At 36.4% G+C, this 19,406-nt stretch overlaps 1 protein-coding gene across 4 annotated transcripts in view; it reads right to left on the bottom strand.

Annotated features, from left to right (window-relative positions):
- Positions 1–16,435: 16,435 nt before the first annotated feature.
- Positions 16,436–19,406, bottom strand: part of C2H2orf42 (chromosome 2 C2orf42 homolog) — a 40,804-nt gene continuing 37,833 nt past the window's right edge. For all 4 annotated transcript variants that reach the window (XM_051975465.1, XM_051975463.1, XM_051975464.1 and 1 more), the window contains one exon: positions 16,436–17,139. In XM_051975465.1, the coding sequence (XP_051831425.1) occupies positions 16,931–17,139 (209 nt within the window). In that variant the 3' untranslated portion in view covers positions 16,436–16,930. The remainder of the gene's footprint in view (positions 17,140–19,406) is intronic.

Genomic DNA, 19,406 nt, shown 5'->3' with positions numbered 1-19,406 from the left:
AAGTCATCTATAGATTCTAGATTCTATTTTTTACTTTACTATTCAAGTCAGCTGTGACTTTGGGCAAAAGGATTACTTAGTGATTTAATACAATTTTCAATGAATGACATCACCATGGTTACAAAGGAAAGTTCTCTAGTGTCCAAATGCAAGATACAGTATATAGTGGATCCATGAGCTCATAGTCCATCTCTGTCTCTTTCCCTTTCTCATCTTTCCTCTCTCTGTCTCTCTTCCTCTCTCTCTCTCTTTCCTTTTTCTCTCTCCTCTCTCTCTCTCTCTTTCTCTCTCTCTCTCTTTCTCTGTCTCCTCTCTTTAACACATATGCAAAGCCCTCTTGTTCTGTAGTCATTATTTGTGTCTTTCCATAAGTCTTCATAGAATAGCTATCTAATGCAATGAAAGCCATCATCAAGTTTTGTTTTGTTTTATTATTTTATCCATTACCTTTCCCTTAAAGAATTTAAATTAAATGTTTAATCTAACCTGAATGCTGTGAAGTCATAATGACCAAACTTGGCCCCATTCAAGAGATATGAGAATATATATCCCTTGAAAATGACACCAACATTGGGAGATCATCCAGGGTTTTTGAAGAATATTTTAATGGATACTATTCTTACTATGGCTTGTAAGTAAATTCCCTCACTTTGCAATAGGTATGTCTATTGGCTGAATATGCTCAGTGGTGGGGGCTCCTGAGGTATAGTTTTAGGAATGTGAACTTACAAATTATCCATCAGCAGGAGAGAATATACAACTCCTGGAGACCCAACTTGCAAACTTAGACATTTGAGTGAATGTTAAAGGAGATTATTCTAGAGACAATTCTATGCATATTTTATATTTGGGCTCTTATTAGTTGAAATTCTCTTTGGGCACAATTTAATCAAATATAGATTTGGTGGGAGTATAGACTATAATGCAATAAATCCACAATCCATTTCGTAGAATTTATTTTTTAAACATATTTGAATAAAGCTTAAAAAGCAAAAAGAAACATAATAGCATTTCCCTACACATATCAGATATTTAAAGAAGCATAATACTTATTCACCAAAGCTCTTTTTGCAGTAGGAAAAAAAAAAAAAAGGAAAAAGAAACATAAGTGCTCAAAAGTTAGAGATGGCTGACCAAAACTGCAGAATGGAAATGGAATGCCACTATGCTGTAATTGATAGTGAACTTAAGTAAGTCCAAGGAACTTGGGAAGATTTTCATGAAAAGAAGCCCTAGAAAGAAAGCAGAATCAAGAGGATACATTCTATAACCACAAATCACAAAGTAAGTTAAAACAACACTAAAATGAAACCAAATTCCAATTAATTTCAATGATTAAGCTTAATCCCAGAGATTAGATGATGAAACACACTTCCCTCCTCTCTGTAAAGAGGTTGGGTACCATGGGCATTTTTTGTTGTTTTTCAGTCATGTCCAATTATCTATAACCCCATTTGGGATTTTCTAGGCAAAGAGACTAGAATGGTTTTCCATTTCTTTCTCTAAGCTCATTTATAGATAAGGAAACTAAGGCAAAAGGGTTACCCCAGGATCACACAGCTAATAAGTCTGAAGCCAGATTTGGACATAGAAAGATGAGTCTCCCTCATTCCAGGTCTAGAGTTTTATCCAACTGTGCCATTTAGCTGCCTCCATACTACAGTCATACATTATTGCACATGCTGTCAGACTTAGGTACTTTTGTAATAGTTTGGTTATATTTAATTTTATTGTAGGAGAGGATTCCGTGGGAGGACAGGAATGGTGTATTAGGGAAATGGCTATGATAAAAAAAAACAAACAAAAAAAAAAAGGCAGTAAAACATTTCTTAAAAGGAAGAAAAGAAATAAAGTAACAAGCTCCTAAGACACAATTCAGGAACTGATACTAATACAAAATGAGCTCTAAGAAAGATCAGAGCCACAGGCTTGAAGTGCCCCTGGGGATTAAAATTGTCCAGTCTACAAATTAAAGCTCCAGGGCAGAGCTCTTAACCAATGGTACTTTATTAAAGGGTCCATGATCACTTCTAATGAACTTCATTTCAGATCTTCCTCATGATATAAAATGCCCCCTTCTTTCAGGGCCTTGTATTTATACATTCTGATACACAAATAGGCAAAAGAGGCAGGGTGAAATACAGAATCTCAATGGTTGAGAGATTTTATTCTTGAGGGCTCAAAATGACATGTTGGGGGGAGGGGTTCCACAGGTTGAGTGAAGCATGGAGCATTTCCACTAATTGGTCACAAAATGGTCATATAATGGTTACTTGCTCAAATTGGATAAGAAAGAATGGTCCAGAAGTACAAAAATAAATTGGATGTCTTTCCATATAATTCAGTCATCTCTGCTTCACTGGGTTTTGTCACCATGACAAGGAAAAACACTAAGGAGGGCCTCTAGTTAACTTACTATGATTAACCACTGCCTCTCACAGTTCTGGGGTCTAACTTACAGAACTTATAATCACTAGCCCTGTAGAATCATATAAAATTGATTAATACTGATTAGAATAGAGTAGGGTTCCAAATGAATTATTTCATACATAAGAACCCATCTGTCTTGGTTCCTCCATCTTTCTCAGGTCTCTAACATAAGTATATTCAATTAGATTTGCCCTTTTGTCTGGAAGAGCCAGTGATGTGCTATAGTCAGTTTATACTAGCTTGCAAGATCCAGCTATTAAATTTTCCATGGAGCATGTATACCTCAAAAATCAATAAATACTTTCCTAGCTGTGTGACCCTGGATAAGTGACTTAACTGCAATTGCCTTAGGAAGAAAAAATCAGTAAATACTACAAATCAGGGCTTAGTTTATTGGGTTTTTCTTTAAACTAACTGTAGTTTTTAAATTTAAAAAAAAATTAATTGTCTAGACTTAAATCAGTGAAGAAAATACTAACAATGTAGATTAAATTTAAAAGTTAATCATGAATACTTTTTTTTTTTCCTGGAGAGTTGGTTGTTAAAATTTACTAGTCCATCCCTGAAAAGCACCCTCAATCTAGTTATTCAGAAAGAGAAAGCCACCTGGTATAGTGGCTCAAATTCATCAAAATCTATTAAGTATTCTTACTATCTCTTTATTCCTATAGCTAGGTAGGCACAGTAAGTAGAGTCCTAGAACTAGAGTAAAGAAGAACTGAGTTCAAATCCAGCATCAGAGACTTACTAGCATTACAACCCTGGGTAAATCATTTAACTCCTATCTGCCTCAGCTTTGCTGTTGTTGTTCTGTTGATTTTCGATGGCATCTGACTCTTCATGACCCCTCTTTTGGAATTTCTTGGCAAAGATACTAAAGTGATTTGCCATTTCCTTCAGCTGATTTTACAGATGAGGAAATTGAGGCAAATAAGAATAAATGACCTACTACCCAAAATCACATACCTAGTTTAGAGTCTTAAGACCAGATCTAAACTCGGAAGAAAAGTCTTCCTGATTCCAAACCCAGTTCTCTATCCATAGTGCCATTTGCTTGACCCTCAGTTTACTCATCTGTAAAATGTAGATAATAATAGTACCTATATCCCAGGATTTTTATAAGGACAAAAATAAGATAATGTTTATAAGTGCTTTTCAAACTTTAAGATACTATATAAATGATAACCGTTAATATTATTTGTCCTAGTCACTCTTGTTCTAGCCTTTTCAGATCAAAGGTTCTTCTTCTTGGCAGAGGAAACTAACACAAATGACAACTAAGCAGCTTTACCTTCTTTCTGTCACCAGTTGTTCTCTTTGCCTCCTAGGTCAAGAAATGGTCTTATTACTTCTTCAATCCACCTCATTCTCCTAAGCTAGCTTAAAATTTTTTTTTTTTTGTCTTTAACTTTTCTTATGACCCTTAGCTCATTCTGAATTTTAAGCCGCTTTGACTTGACTCATGGTGACTTTTTGTTCACTCTCCCACAATTAGAATTCAGTCTGTCTTGTTTTCTAGGTTGTTCCAGATGGATGGACTGGGCCAAAATGGTGGACTCTCACCCCATCATCTAGATTCTACCTCAAAAAGATGTTTTCTTAGATAGAATGTATTCCTGGAAGTTCCAAACTATCAATTTGACATTTGATTGCAAACAATGCTCCAAGATAGAGGAAAGAAGAGAATAGGAAATGAAGAAATTTTGATGTATTGATTTGTGGAAAAATAAAAATTTATGTTGGAGGACTTTTTTTTCAGTAAGTAGGAGTCATCCTTCACTGAAGATGCAAGTGATATTACGAAGTCTTCAGAAAAAGAAGTGAGATTCCTCTAGAAAATGAATCTTCCCTATACTATGTTCTTTGGGTTGCCTCAATATTTACTAAAGATATGAAACCGGGATCAAAACTTGTAGTTTGATAAAAGAAATTCAAAGTCCTTCATAACCTATCACCCTCCTCCTTTTCCAATTTCCTTATACCTTACGGCCCAACATGTACTTTTTTCATTGGACTCCTTTGTGCTCTACAAATAAGCTATTCTATTTCTTGGCTTGGTCATTTTCTCTAACTATACTCCATATCTGGAATGTTCTTCCTCATCATCTCTGCCTACTGGCCTTAAGTCCCAGCTAAATTCCATCTTTTATAAGAAGCTTTTTCCAATTCTTAATGCTAATGCCTTGTCGTTTCTAAACATTTCCATTTCCCTGCATATAGCTTGTTTGTACATATTTGTTGCTTGTTGTCTCCCCGGTTAGATTGTGAGCACTTGAGGGCAGGTATTTCTGTCTTTAATCTCCTTTTGTATTCCCAGAATTTAGCATGGTATCTCATACTATCGTTCAGTTGATATTCTTCATGACCCCATGTGTAGAGAGCCAGAACTCTGGAGAAGTATATTGGAAAGAAGTATACTTCATATATTGTATTTAACACATACTTTAACATATTTAACATGTATGGGACTACCTGCCTAGAAGAGAGGGGGTAGACGAAAGGAGGGGAAAATTTGAAACAGAAGTTTTTCAAGGGTCAATGTTGAAAAATTACCCATGCATATGTTTTGTATATAAAAAGCTATAATAAAAAAAAAAGAAGTAAACTTGAAATAAGATGTTAACTCAGTGGAACTGATGAGACAGTGGTTATCTACACATATACTTAGTAGTTAGCATGGTGATGTAATAGTTCTACAATTGATGTAATTGTAATAGGGTATTTAAACTGAGGACAAAGTCAGTCACAAAAATTCTATCTTTGACTATCCTTGTTTAAGATCACCACAGTTATGCTGGCTTTCTGTGTTGAAGGACCTGCTTTTCTCTCTCCTCCCCGATGTTCACTCATCCTATAATGGAAAAAGCATAGAACTGGATTATTAAGGATCAAACTCCATCAAGATCCATTGCTCCCTGTTGCACAAACTGCCTAATTGTAGCCCCTTCCATATGGAAGCAGGAATGCATTCTCAGCAGCACCACTACTGCACCCGCTTCCTCCTACTCCCACAGTGCAACCTAACTGCTTTCTTTGGGGTAAGGCCCACACATTTCTGCTGCACACACTCTCTTTAAAAAAAACCCAGATTTAATGAGAAGGCTGAGAAGAAGGCATAGTAGACAATTATTCTGTAAATGAAAGAGAAATAAAAATAAGGGGTGAGGGGAGAATAAATTTTAGAGTACAAAAAGCAGTAAATTGCCTTCAAAGGTTTATGTTAATGTTTAGTGAGATTCACATCAAGAAATAGCCCCAGGCAATCTCAATCTCACAAAAGGATGCTTGGTTGGGTGCCAGGTAAACAGAAGAAACACACACACAGTAGGTCCTCAGGGCCCAGGGGGACAAAGTCCTTAGCAAAAATAGAGAGGAATAACTTCATTAATCAATTTCAACTAGTGAAGAATTGAGGGCAAGTGGGGTGGCTCCCAAGAAAATGCAAAGTAGCACCAAGATACTGTTGATGTTGTATATGTGGTATTCTTTGGTTGGTTGATGAGTTGGTTTGAGCACGCCAGGGTCATGTGGCACTGGAGCACATGGTGAACTTCAAAGCTGCTCACTATGTTTTGATATTAGGCCATAATTCTTCAATAGCAGCTTTCCAGTCTATGAGGAAATTGAACATAAAACTCAGAGGAATGTGAAAGTAAAGAGAGACTTGGACTGATTCTCCAAGAATTAGGAGATAACCGTTAAGTCAGAGTGATGCCCTGGATGAGTTGTTCCTTAAAATCACTGAGTCTCTCAAGAGTTAGCCTCAAAGGCTTGTCACAATGACATGATCTCATCTAAACTCCTCATTTTCCAGATGAGGAATCAAGCCTCAAATAGAAAAAATTACTTGCCCAAATCATACAGGTTACAACAGCAAAGACAAGCAAATTCCGGTCTACCAACAAATAGAGCATTCTTTCAACCTGTAGAATTGAGGGGAGGGGAGATTGCATGATCTCTAAGGTTTTTCAAGCTCTGTTAGTCCACTTTTACCCAATCCAATAAGCATTTATTAAGTGCCAGACACTGGGTGGCGTAGTTGGGTGGCTCACCAGAGAGACCACCAGGACTAGAATTCCTGACCTAAATTTAAATTTAGTTTGAAATACCTCCTAGGGAAGTAATCCTGGACAAATCATTTAACCCTTTTTACTTCAGTTTCCTCAACTGTAAAATGAGTTGAAGAAGGAAATGGTAAACCACTCCAATATCTTTGCCAAGAAAATTCCAAATGTGGTCACAGAGGGTTAGATATAACTGAAAAGACAAGATCAACAATACTGTGCAAAGGGCATTACATTTACTATTTCATCTGATCCTCACAACAATCCAGAAAGGTAACTGCTATTATCTCCATTTTATAGTTGAGGAAACTGGAGCAAATAGAGTTAAGTAAGTTGCTTAGAGTCACATAGTTAGGAAATATCTGAGGCTGTATTTGAATTTCATATCTTCCTAATACCAGACCCATTTCTCTGGGAAGCCATCTAGTTGTCTCTTCTAAATACTTTCTGTACAAAGGCACTTGTGCTGCTATGTAAGGATCAACTACACTGCGAAGACCATAATACATTCCATAGTGTTTGCTTTGTAACTGCTATACCCTTTCATAACATACATAAGAATATGGTTACCACATAGGATTTTGTGTGACATCCTTCCCTAATGAATGTAAATAAATTGACATTGCTTACAAGAACCAAATGAATCACAGTAGTCCTGACCTAGCTCTAGAAAGACCTTCTGACACCTCTATTGGCTCCCAAGAATATCTTCTAGGAAAGCTCATTATAAAAACTTGAGTTCTCTCTGACTGGTTCCTTTCCTCCCTTCATTTAGTGGTTAGTTTTTCCATATAACCATTCATTTAAAAGGTAATTGCTGTTAAGTGTAGGTCTTAATATGAAAAGGAGAATCAGATCAGTTCCTCATCTTGTTTATTCTGAAGGATCCTCTTCCCCCAGATAACACTAAAACAGCTGCATGCTGAAAGGCACAGGGTTGTGATTACACTGGTATAGAATGCTTAAGTGAGGAAACTCCCCCTACCAATGTAGGAAGGCACCTGTCTTATCATTTAGTCTTTGAGGATTATAGAGAACAGAAATGTCAAACACACCCTCCCCCCACTCCAGCACAGCACTTGAAGAGCAGCCCAACCAAGATGAAAATGTAATTGAAAGATATTAAACAAAATAAAGTAAGTCCTAGATAATATTACATTTTAAACCAAGTCAATATGTGGCCACCCACAGGCATCCATGAACTTATCCTTTACACACACACACACACACACACACACACACACGCGCACGCGCATGTGCACACACAAAGATATATATGTGTATGTGTTTACATATATCAATATATAAAAATAAATATACACATATATTTACTGTTGAAGTATATATATGCAGATATGTATCTATCTAGATAACTGTCTTTCAATATAATTGACTTTCATTTGAAAACCTGCATATTTTATATGTTTAAAAGCATTATTCAGAATGTCTTCAACTTCTCTTGGTTTTCCAACCCCCTGGACTTTTATCCCCATGTATCAACAGCATTCTTCTTACCTTGGAATTCACTCAGCCCCTGCAATTCCTTCTTCAAATTGGTTGGTTTTTCTTAAAATCTTCATTTTAATGAAAGTACCCAGGCCAGCCATAACTTCATTCCTGTCCTGATTCTCTTCCTATGTGGTACCTTCTCCTTCTCTTCCCCATATTTTTTAGCTTCCTTGCTATCTTCCCCCATTAGAATATAAGCTCACTGAGAGCAAGGACTATCTTTCTGCTTGTATTTTATATTCTCAGTAATAAACATATAAACATAAACATAAACATAAACAGGTATTAACCTGGCACACAATAAGCATTTCTTAACTTGATGTGACTTAACTTGAGAAGGGGTCCATAGGATTCACCAACTTGGAAAAGGGGCCATGATCCACAATCCAAAAAAAAAAAAAAAAAAAGAAAGAAAGAGAGAGAGAAAGAATCCCTGCTCTAGATGCTGGAGACACAAAGGCAAAAACCAAAAACCAATCCCTCTCTACAAGAAACTCACATTCCACTGAATCAATGAATGCGACATACATGTATGTAAAAATTCAAAGAGGAAAAGAGCACAGGGGGAAAGGTGGAGAGCAATGTGAGAAAGACAGAGACAGAGACAGAAACACACAGAGGAAATAGATATCACTGACATACTCTTATCTTCCTACAATAGGGCAATATTAAAAATGTTCCTATTTTGATTTTGCTTAGAACTTGGATCCTGAATTAACTAAAATGTGTAACAGCAAGACCTATGGTCAAACAGGTTTAAGGGCTCTGTGAGAGGTGTCCTTGAGAGGAAGTCCCATCCAAATGTGGATATATGAACAGGTTCTCATTTAATAATAGCTCCTTCACTAATCTCATGAAGATCCCCAAAGTACTCCATGAATTTAACAGGTATCATGTCTTGGCCAATCCTCACTTGTAAATACCTTTGATAGCAATGCATTGAGGAATTCAGAGGAAGAGAAGGAGGTCATTTTTGTGAGACTATCTTATAATATCACGATGGAATTTTGGCCCTGAGAGGCCCAGAGAATTCTGGCACTATCAGAGTTAGAGAAGAACTCTAAGGAGGCTATTTGCACTCCATTGTAGAAGGACAAGGAATACAGATCTTTTGGCCCAGACTTTGATGTCATGTGAATGGATGCAGTGGGTGACATCCTAAAGGGTCCTGGGGACAAAATTCTATGTAACTACATAAAGGATTTTTTGCATTATACCCATGGCAAGATCACTGTGACAAGCCTGGGCACTCCAGTAGGCCATTAATAAACAGGAATAGATATATAAAAGCCCTCTAGCAATTGATTCCTTATCTATTGTAGTCATCTTGCTTTGGATGATTAAATTCGGAGTGCCGCTACAATGTAATGCTTTTAACCATTCCAACCTGTGACCACTAACTGAAATGTTCTCAGGTTCAAAGTTCTAATGTAATTTTAGGTTAAATTGTTGCTTTTCTATGATCCTTAGTTTCTCTATCTACATGATGAGGGGATGAGACAGATAATTCCCAAGACCTGTTTCATGTAACTCTATATGCAATGAGCCCAGCTAGCATCCATCGATAGCAGGGACTTCTAGAAGTGGGCCAGCATTGCTCATAACAACTAGACATGATGAATAGGATTAACACACACACAAAAATAAGATTTTTAACTAAGAAGGCCCTCCTTTTTCCAACTCTGTAGCTCTCAACAATCAAGTAGGTCTTAAGATATCACATTCATAAGTTGTTGAAAGGCATCTGGCTTATAACAAGGCCTGAAGGGTATCAAGAAATATTCATATTGTCTATAAGTGGGTCTGAAATTGTTCTCCATTTATATCTCCCTGAGAAGAGTGTGAGTAGATAGCAATTCATCTGAAAAATATTTAAGGGTTTTAATGAATTACAAGTTCAATATGAGTCAACAGAAAAAAAAAAGTTAATGCAATATTAAGCTGCATTAAGAAAGGCAAAGACATAGGGAGATGATAATCCTAGTGTGACCTGCCTTGGTCAAACAATATTAGAAGAACAACAGTCAGAAGCTTGCTGATAATCAAGGAATCAGCATGGTACAGTGAAAAGAATCCTGTTTAAATTAAGGACTTGGGGTTTAAATTCTATTTTTGACACTTACTGTATGATCAGAGGAAAGTCCTATAAATTTCCCTAAGACTCAGTTTCCTCCCTGTAAAATGGGAGAGAAGGATTTGACTAGAGCCTCTGAGGTTACTTCCAGTTTTATATGATGCTAAGATACAGCTGAAGGTAACCATAAGGCAGCTAGTCTACCTCGTTTCAAATGCACAGAACAAGATGTACCTCCCAATTTAAGATCATTACTTCTAAGCTTATCATTATGCTATTAACTCAAGCCTTGACTGACATGATATGCCCCTCAACTTCCTAACTCCTCCCAAAGCCTTCTTTTTAAGAGGGCAGACAAAGGGCTATCTGTGACCCTTGGGATCAGTATCCCAAAATGAATATAAAAAAGGAAAAATGTGCAAAAATGTTTGTAGCAGCCCTTTTTATAGAGCAAGGAACTGGAAACTGAGTGGATATCCATCAGTTGGAGAATGACTGAATAAGTTAAGGTATATGAATGTTATAGAACATTATTGTTTTATAAGAAATGATCAGCAGGATGATTTCAGAGGGGCCTAGAGAGATTTACATGAACTGATGCTAAGTGAAGTGAGTAGAACTAGAACCAAGAGAACATTGTACACAGCAACAAAATTATGTTTTGATCAACTCTGATGTACATGGCTCTTTTCAACAATGGGGTGATTATTCAAGTCAATTCTAATAGACTTGCAATGGAGAGAACTTATCTCCATCCAGAAAGAGGATTGTGGAGACCGAATATGGATCACAACATAATTTTTTCACTTTTTTGTTGTTTGCTTGCATTTTGGTTTTTTCTCATCTTTTTCCTTTTTCGATCAGATTTTTCTTGTGCAGCATGATAAATGTGGAAACATATATAGAATTGTACATGTTTAACACATATTGGATTACTTGTTTTCTGGGAGGTAAATGGGGGGAAGGCAAGGGAAAAAATTGGAACACTAGGTTTTGCAAGGGTGAATGTTGAAAACTATCTTTGCATATATTTTGAAAATAAGTTATTTTTTAAAATAAAGAGGACAGAAACTGGACTCTTAATTCACTCCACTTGACATATGCTGCTTTGCCTGTATACAATTTCATATTACAACAAGATGCCATCATGCTGGGTACTCCTCCCAAGATATCCCATCCTTCTCCTCAAATCCCACTTTTCTGACTACTTTTGTGTATTGTCTTCCCATTTAGATTAGAAACTCCTTGAGGACAGGGACTAGTTTTCTTTTTATTAATTGTATCCCCAGCATTTAGCACATTTCTCAAAACTGAAGACTTCTGAAAAGAAGAATGAATGATATCCATTATCCACAATTTTCAAAAATGAGGATCACTCAGAAGTGGAATAGGCCCTATAACCACTATACAACACCCAAAAGTACAATGGTCACTATCCTCACTTCTAAACAATGAGAGCCACCCAAAAGCAGAACAGGTAACATCCACACTTCTCAAAAGTAAAGACTACACAAAAATAAATTGGACTGCCATCCACACTTCTCAATGATAAGGAATTATCAGAACTGAAACCACATTTTTTTTTTAAAGAGCAAGCAATTTCAACATGGAATTGGCTGCCAACCATACTTACCAACAGTAAGGACTTCACAAAAGTACAATGAGCATAACCCATATTTCTCAACCATAAGGACCACCCAAAAACACAAGGGATGCCATCCATTCTATTCAACAATGACAGGCACCTAAAAGTGTAATGGGCACCATCAATACTTCTCAATGGTTAAAAGTTCCCAAAAGTGAAATAGACTGTCATCTATAATTCTCAATGGTAAGAACAGTCCAGAAGTAAAATTGGCACCTTGTAAATAGGCTATCATCCACATTTCTTAATAGTAAGGACTTTCCAAAAGTGGAATGGATGCCATCCATACTTCTCAGCATTAAGAGCAACCTAAAAGTTGAATTGGCTGTCATCCATACTTCTTAATAGTAAGAACACTCTCAAAGGGGAATGGGCTATGATCCACACTTTTCAACAGTGAAGATCTTTCCAAAAGGAAAAGGGTTAACATCTATACTTCTCAATAGTGAGTTCAGAAAAGTGTAATGGGCTGCATGCTGCCATTCATATTTCTCGATAGTGAAGACTTCCATAAAGTAAAATGGGCTGCCATCCACAATACTTAGCAATGAGGATCTCCCTAAAGTGGAATTTGCTCCCTACAGCAAATCACCCTTCTCAAAGAAAAAGACCTCCAAAAGACTTCATGAACTGATGCTAAGTGAAATGAACAGAACCAGGAGATCATTATACACTTCAACAACAATACTGTATGAGGATGTATTCTGATGGAAGTGGATTTCTTCGACAAAGAGAAGATCTAATTCAATTTCAATTGATCAATGATGAACAGAATCAGCTACACCCAGAGAAGGAACACAGGGAAATGAATGTGGACTACTTGCATTTTTGCTTTTCTTCCCAGGTTACTTTTACCTTCTGAATCCAATTTTTCTTGTGCAGCAAGAGAACTGTACAGATCTGCACACGTATATTGTATCTAAGATATACTTTAACATGTTTAACATGTATGAGACTGCCTCCCATCTAGGGGAGGAGGTAGAGGGAGGGAAAGGAAAAGTTGGAACAGGGGTGAGTGCAAGGGACAATGTTGTAAAAATTACCCATGCATATATTCTGTCAATAAAAAGCTATAATAATAAAAAAAAAAAAAACCTTCAAAAGGGAAATCACACTTCTCCACAATTAAGACCACTTGAAAGTAAAATGGGCTGCAATCCACACTTGTCAACAATGAAAATCACTCCAAAGCAAAATGAATACATTTACACTTCTCAACAGTAAGAATTTCCAAAAAATTGGATATGCTACAATCGACACTTCTGAAAAATGAAAACCTCCCAAAAGGTCAATGGGCTGCCATCCATACTTCTCAAGAGAACCACCCCAAAGTAGAATGGAAATTAAGCATACTTGTCAACAATAAGGAGATTCCAAAAAGTAAAACTGATACCATCCAAGATCTCAAAGTGAGAACTTCCCAAAATCAAATGGACTTATCTCCATACTTCTCAAGAGTAAGAATCTCCCCCAAAGTGAAATGTGCTGCAATCCATAATTGTCAACATCAAAAGCTCCCCAAAATGAAATGGGCACCATTGACACTTCTCAATAGCAAGAATTTTTGAAAAGTCAAATGGGCTGCCATCTACACTTCTCAACAGAGTCATCAAAAAGTAGAATGAATGCCATCCACACTTCTCAATGGTCGAGAATTTTCCAAAAGTGGAATGAAACCTCCTAAAGGGAGAATGGAATACCAATCACACTTCTCAATGGTTAAGAACTTTCCAAAAGAACTTCTGAAAAGTGAGTACTTCCCCAAAATGGAATGAGCTACCATTCACATTTCTCAATAGTGAAGACTTTCCAAAAGAGGAATGGGCCACCATCTACACTTCACAATGAGGATTTTCCAAAGTATTATAAGTGCCATTTGCAATTTTCAACAATGAATACTTCCAAAAAATGGACTGTGTACCATCCACACTTCTCAATAGTGAGGACTTCCCAAAAGTGGAATGGATTACTAAGGATTTCCCAAGTATGGAATTGATGCCATCCACACTTCTCAACATTAAGGATTTCCCAAAAATGAAATGATCATATTCCATCCTTAGTGAGAGATGGATTCCTTTTCCAGAGGGAAGCAGAGCTTCACACAAAGACTGTATGGTAAAACTTGGCTTTGTATTGTAGAGGGAGGTTCTTGCTTATATTTGGGTTGAATTAGATAGACAATGATGTACCTTCCATGACCTTGGATTTTATGAAAATGGATCAAGTTTTATGTATCCCTTGAGATCCGATTTTGTGAATATCAGAGTGACCCTCTTTAGCCAATAAGGTTATATTTAGTAACAGAGGATTCTAGTGATTATATTGAATGATTATATAGAGGGCCCAATAGCTTCAACATTAGAGTTTTCTATCATTCACAAATAGTACTAAGATCTAGTGAGTAAAAGAGAAAGCTACACTATGACTTGAGGTTGTTGGCAGAAATCTTGCTTGGATCTGGGGGCCAACCAATGAATATTTAAGAATCCATCAGAATCGGGCATAATTCTGTTGTGAGGACAAAACTAATAGCTACTAGAAGTATTCCAATGTTGGTTCAGGACTTCTTAACTTAGAAAAGCAAGGTTAATTCTTTTTTTACCTATAATGGTTCCAAGAGTGGGCCTTGGGATTCAATTATGTACTATGTCTGAATGAGCCTGTATTATAAGTAAGCTTCATTTCGTTTCAATGATACAACAGGTAGCCAGATGAGCCACCCCTGAAAGAAGATCCCTACATAAAGAGAAATTCTGACAATGACCCAGTCACTAGGGAGGCCTTTACCCATTTCTTTGGCCTGATGGCCCACGTGGTGCATTAATCTATTACCTCTACTTGCCCATATTGTAAGCACAGCTGCCCCATCAATCACCTTTCTCATTGTGAAAGAGATCAGTTAATGCAAAATCCTACCTACATGCATAAGAGAACTTTAGAGACTGGGGCATAAGGCTCAAAAATCACTGCTATTGAAAAAAGCGATTCCAATAGTAAGAGACTCTGCTAAGCCAAGAGTAGCATGCCCATCTTAAATTGGGCAAACTCAACCTGCTCTAGAACAGGTTTACTACTTCCTTTCTGCACAGTTTTCATTAGGAACTTCATTCTAATAGATCTTGGCTTAGCACCTATACTAATAGATTCTTCCACAAGCCTATTGAAGTTATCAGATCTGCTAGTTTTTAATCTCAGGTCATAACAGATCCTCAAAGGTCCTAACTGCTCCAACAAAATAATTCTTAAACTTTTCCAGGCAGGGGAGTTCTTCCATCATGCAAACTGGAACCTAATATTCTTCAGACCATGAAATCAAGATTCACTTAATAGGAAAGAGCAGAAGTTCCAGTAATATTTCATATCAAGAAAACAGCAAGGTTTTTCGCCAGGGCACCCAAAGAACATGGTTGAGTTGGCCCAGCTGCTACCACTTTGAATAAATCTTTTTTCTCTAAAGGAAGAAAAGAGAAAAACTGCCTTCCTCACCTCCCCACTGAGCTGATGTTTTAAAGCTTCTGTTCCTCTAGTCACATCTCTCCTCTTCCCCACCCTAAGGAACAGATGAGCTGTATACAGATTATCATTAATAACAATGACAACTCAATAGCATTGCCTACAAAGCACTTTTTCTCACAATAATCTTGAAATCAGAAGACTAAAAGGGACAAGTATTACTATTCCTTTTTTACAGATAAGGAAAGTAAGGTTTAGCGAGGATACATGTCAGCAGGGTCCAGATTCCATGACTTCAAAATCAGAGCTCTCTGGAAAATTAATCTCATTAAGTAAATCTTAGAAGAGTTAAAGAAGGAAGAGACTTTAGGTATTAACTCATGTAACCCTCTAATTTTATTGAGGAATTTGAGGTGATCTGTCCAAGAAACAAAAGTAGTAAGGAACAAAGCCAGGATTCAATTCTCTGATCTCTGATCCAAAGGATTCTCTTCTCTAAGACCACCTCTTCATCCAGAATCGTCTTATGCTCAGATCCCACTACACCTGCTTTCATCATGTCTCTCTACCCCAAATTCTCAAATAGCTAATTGGTTACTGTATCATGTGCCTGAATGTGCCTGAATCTGGCTTCAAATCCCTCTTATACTACAACCATATCTTCTCTATATAAAATTTCTCACTTCTTCCTAACTTAGCCTTATGAACAAGTCATGACCCCTTCTCTTTTATTGTACACACCTGAAATACTTTCCAATCTCTACCTATCCAAACTCCATTCATTCTTCAATATCTTAGCAAGTTCTACCTCCTCCTTTCTCTGACTATTCTGCTTCTCATTGACATTAGTAACAAAAGCAAAAATACAGACTTCTTGTATTCTATGCTATCATCTGATATGTGTTAGATTTATCTCCCCCACAAAACTCTTAAGTTAGGAATAGGCAAGGACCATAACTAAGGAATGTCATCTTTCTCCTCCTCCATGACCTCTCCCACAGTACTTTATTAATTGCTTAATAACTAGTAGGCACTCAATATAATATTAAGTGAGAAAATTCAGAGGCAAAAGCTGCTTTTTACTGGCTAACAACATTTGAGAGCACAAAGGGGCGGGGCGCGGGAATCCAACATTAAGGGCATGAAGTATTATAAAAATTGGTCAGAAAAGCCTAAGACCTTTTGTTTCCTTTCTCTATTTCATTATCAATTCCATGCTAAGGAAGGTTTCTTATTTTGTAAATTAAGCAATACAAAATGTCATCTTGAAAAGGGGTGACAATGTGTTTTATTTTAAGAAAAGAACAAAGAACATAACTGGAGCTGTCCCATTATGCTCCAAGTGATAATACGTTTGTCCTAACTAGGATATTATCTTGCCAACACTCTCTGAAATCAGTTAAGATTTGAGTTTTAGCTAACTGATTTCTTAAGAATGTTTTTTTTTAAAAAAGATAGAAATAAGTTCTAAAGGAAATGTCCAGATAAGAGAAGGTTTCTCTTTCCCACACTTAACCCCAGCAGAAATACAGCACAATTCATCTAAAGAGCAAACAGAACAGCACCAAAACATGCTATTTACAAGAAGATATTTTTCTTCGATATAACCCAGCAGTTGGATGCTTTGGGGGAAAAAAACATCCTATTCAAAAAGCAGTTTGCTAAAGAAACTGTCAATGTCTAAGTGCCTAAGGAGTATCTGAAATTGCCAAGGAGTGGAGATGTGCAAACTCAGCAGCAAAAGGTTCTTTTGCTTCATGGAAATGTGATGGTAGTCAAAGGTGTCAACTCTAAGGTATGGTCTAATGGGGGGCGGTGCTCCTGGTATTCAGCTGTATGTCCATTGCGATGGTGGCCATATTCAAACTTGATTCTCAGTTCACCAATCTTGGACTGGGGCAAAATATCTGGAATCCATTCAATGATAAAAGGTGTCGGCTCCTTCTGATCTGGAGAGGTGTTGCCTAAAAGGAGAAACAATAATCCAGTACTGAATTTTCACCTACATATCTTGATCACAAGGAAGTGTGAGAATTAACAAAATATGTAAGACTGTAGGTAACATCCTTTCCAGAATACAAAGAAACTATCTTCCCATCTTGTTACTTTTTAATCTTGTAGTGAATCTTAAGTAGGTAAGAACATATCATCAAAAAACATTATAATCTTACAAGAACAACATATCATCAAAAAACATTATAATCTTACAAGACTTCAAACTATTGGTGTCCCAAAAGGCAAAGGAAAGACAAATGAACTGTAGTTGTAGGGGAAAACAGGTGGACATTATAAGGACGACTACACTAGTAGATTCTCTATCTAGGATTTACAGAAAAATTGTTAGTAATTATCTAGAATAAGAGGGCAGCACAAAATCTGTACTGATGGGATAAAAGGATGTGAGGATAGGGAGCATGAGAGAAGGCATCCATACTAATAGGCTCAAAGAAATAAAGAGAGAAGAACTAGACCTATGATTTCATAAGCATAGGAAATTCCCAGAAGGTTTCTCAGGAGCTGCTATTCCACCATCCCAATCTAGATGCAGATCTGGATAATTCCATCTCTAATGAGATATGGAGAATATCCTTTAATAAATCTCTTTTGCACTTCTTGAAAAAAAAAAGAAAATTCCCAGGAAATGAAAGTCTTTTTACCAAAGCAGATCAGTACCTTCTCAGCAACTTAAAACCTCAGACAGCTATCTAGGACACTAATAGTTTAAGTTACTTGCCCAGAGTCACCTATAGCCAGTGTGTGTCAGAAAGAGAACTTGAATCTATATCTTTCTGACTTCAAGACTATTTACTACACACATGCAGCTCATGAACATGACCAACAACATTTCTGAGTACAGCCTGAACCAGATTAAAATATACCTGATTTTAATGTTTTGGTGCATTCATGAAAAAATAAATATATAAACCCGTATGGATTTCTATGTAAATATGCCTTAGGTATCCTTACTATGGTTTAGTGCTCCTCAAGTCTACATGAATTTAACACCACTGTGCTATACCATGAGATTTTTTGTTAAGAGCATAGATTCTTCAAAATATTAAAACACTACACCACATTATTTCTATTTTAAATACTTTAATTTAAAAAATCTATCTTTACCTCACCCTTTGGGAACTGGGTAGTCACACACTGTTGAAAACTGTTGAATTCTAAACCAGTTTGATACATAACCATCTTCATTCTTAATGTTTCTCTCATCTAGAATACACTCTCATTTCCACATAAGTCATCAAATTTTAGAGTATAACATCATTATTTGGCTCCTTTGTAAAAGGAATTCTGTAATTAACTTTGATAAGCAAAAAAAAAAAAAAATAGTAATAAGCAATTCCTAAAAGAGCAATATCCTAAACTGCAACTAGGATATGTTGTTAAAGCTTCTGCTGATCCCATTTGTAAAGAAATGCTGTTAAAAAGAATGATATTTACCAGGGATATATTTCAGGTTATTGCAGATATTTCTTAACTACTTCAACTAAGAGAATAATTTTCAACAGAACTCTGAAATCTTTAAAGCAAGATGACAACTGAAAATAAACAAACAAAAACTGGAAACTAGTCAGGATTGGGAGTAGTTAAGGACTTCCAAGATCATTAATTCCCAATCTCTTTATTGTAGATGAGGAAACTGAGACAAAAAGAGGTTAAACTGATTTGCTTCAATGCCACTTAGTACACAGATGATATCTGAATCTCAATTTTCTAATTCCAAATTCGTTGTTCATCACATCTTTTCCCTAAAGCGTTTCTTGACCTTTCACCAAATGAAAATGTCTCTCTTTTCAAATTTCTCACACTACTGTCCCAAATATCTTGTTTATATATAACTTGCTCTCTTTTATTATCAATTATTTGTGTACTTATTCCTCTCCCTTTAAAAAAGTTCCATGTATTATCTGTTTCTATGCCTTACACACCTATATATTATGTGTAGGTTTACTGAATATAGATGGATGAAAGAGACTTTTGTCAAAAGGCAAAGAAATATTTTAAAGATAAATGTGTCTTTGTGGTATGTCTAAATATGGAACCATTATCACAAACACATCTGGCTTTATATCTAGGATAATACCTTTCTGGCACACAATAAACGATCTACAAATATATGAATTGACTCTTTCAAAACACATATTCCTCCAAAGTTATGTTAATGAAACTTTTTCTATCCTAAATGGTGCTTAACAATTCAGGAAAGAGGGACTTTAGGACA

The sequence above is a fragment of the Antechinus flavipes genome, chromosome 2, assembly GCF_016432865.1.
Source record: "Antechinus flavipes isolate AdamAnt ecotype Samford, QLD, Australia chromosome 2, AdamAnt_v2, whole genome shotgun sequence".
Classification (NCBI taxonomy): domain Eukaryota; kingdom Metazoa; phylum Chordata; class Mammalia; order Dasyuromorphia; family Dasyuridae; genus Antechinus; species Antechinus flavipes.
The sequence above is the reverse complement of the archived record's forward strand: the minus strand, read 5'-3'. Positions and strand labels throughout refer to the sequence as shown.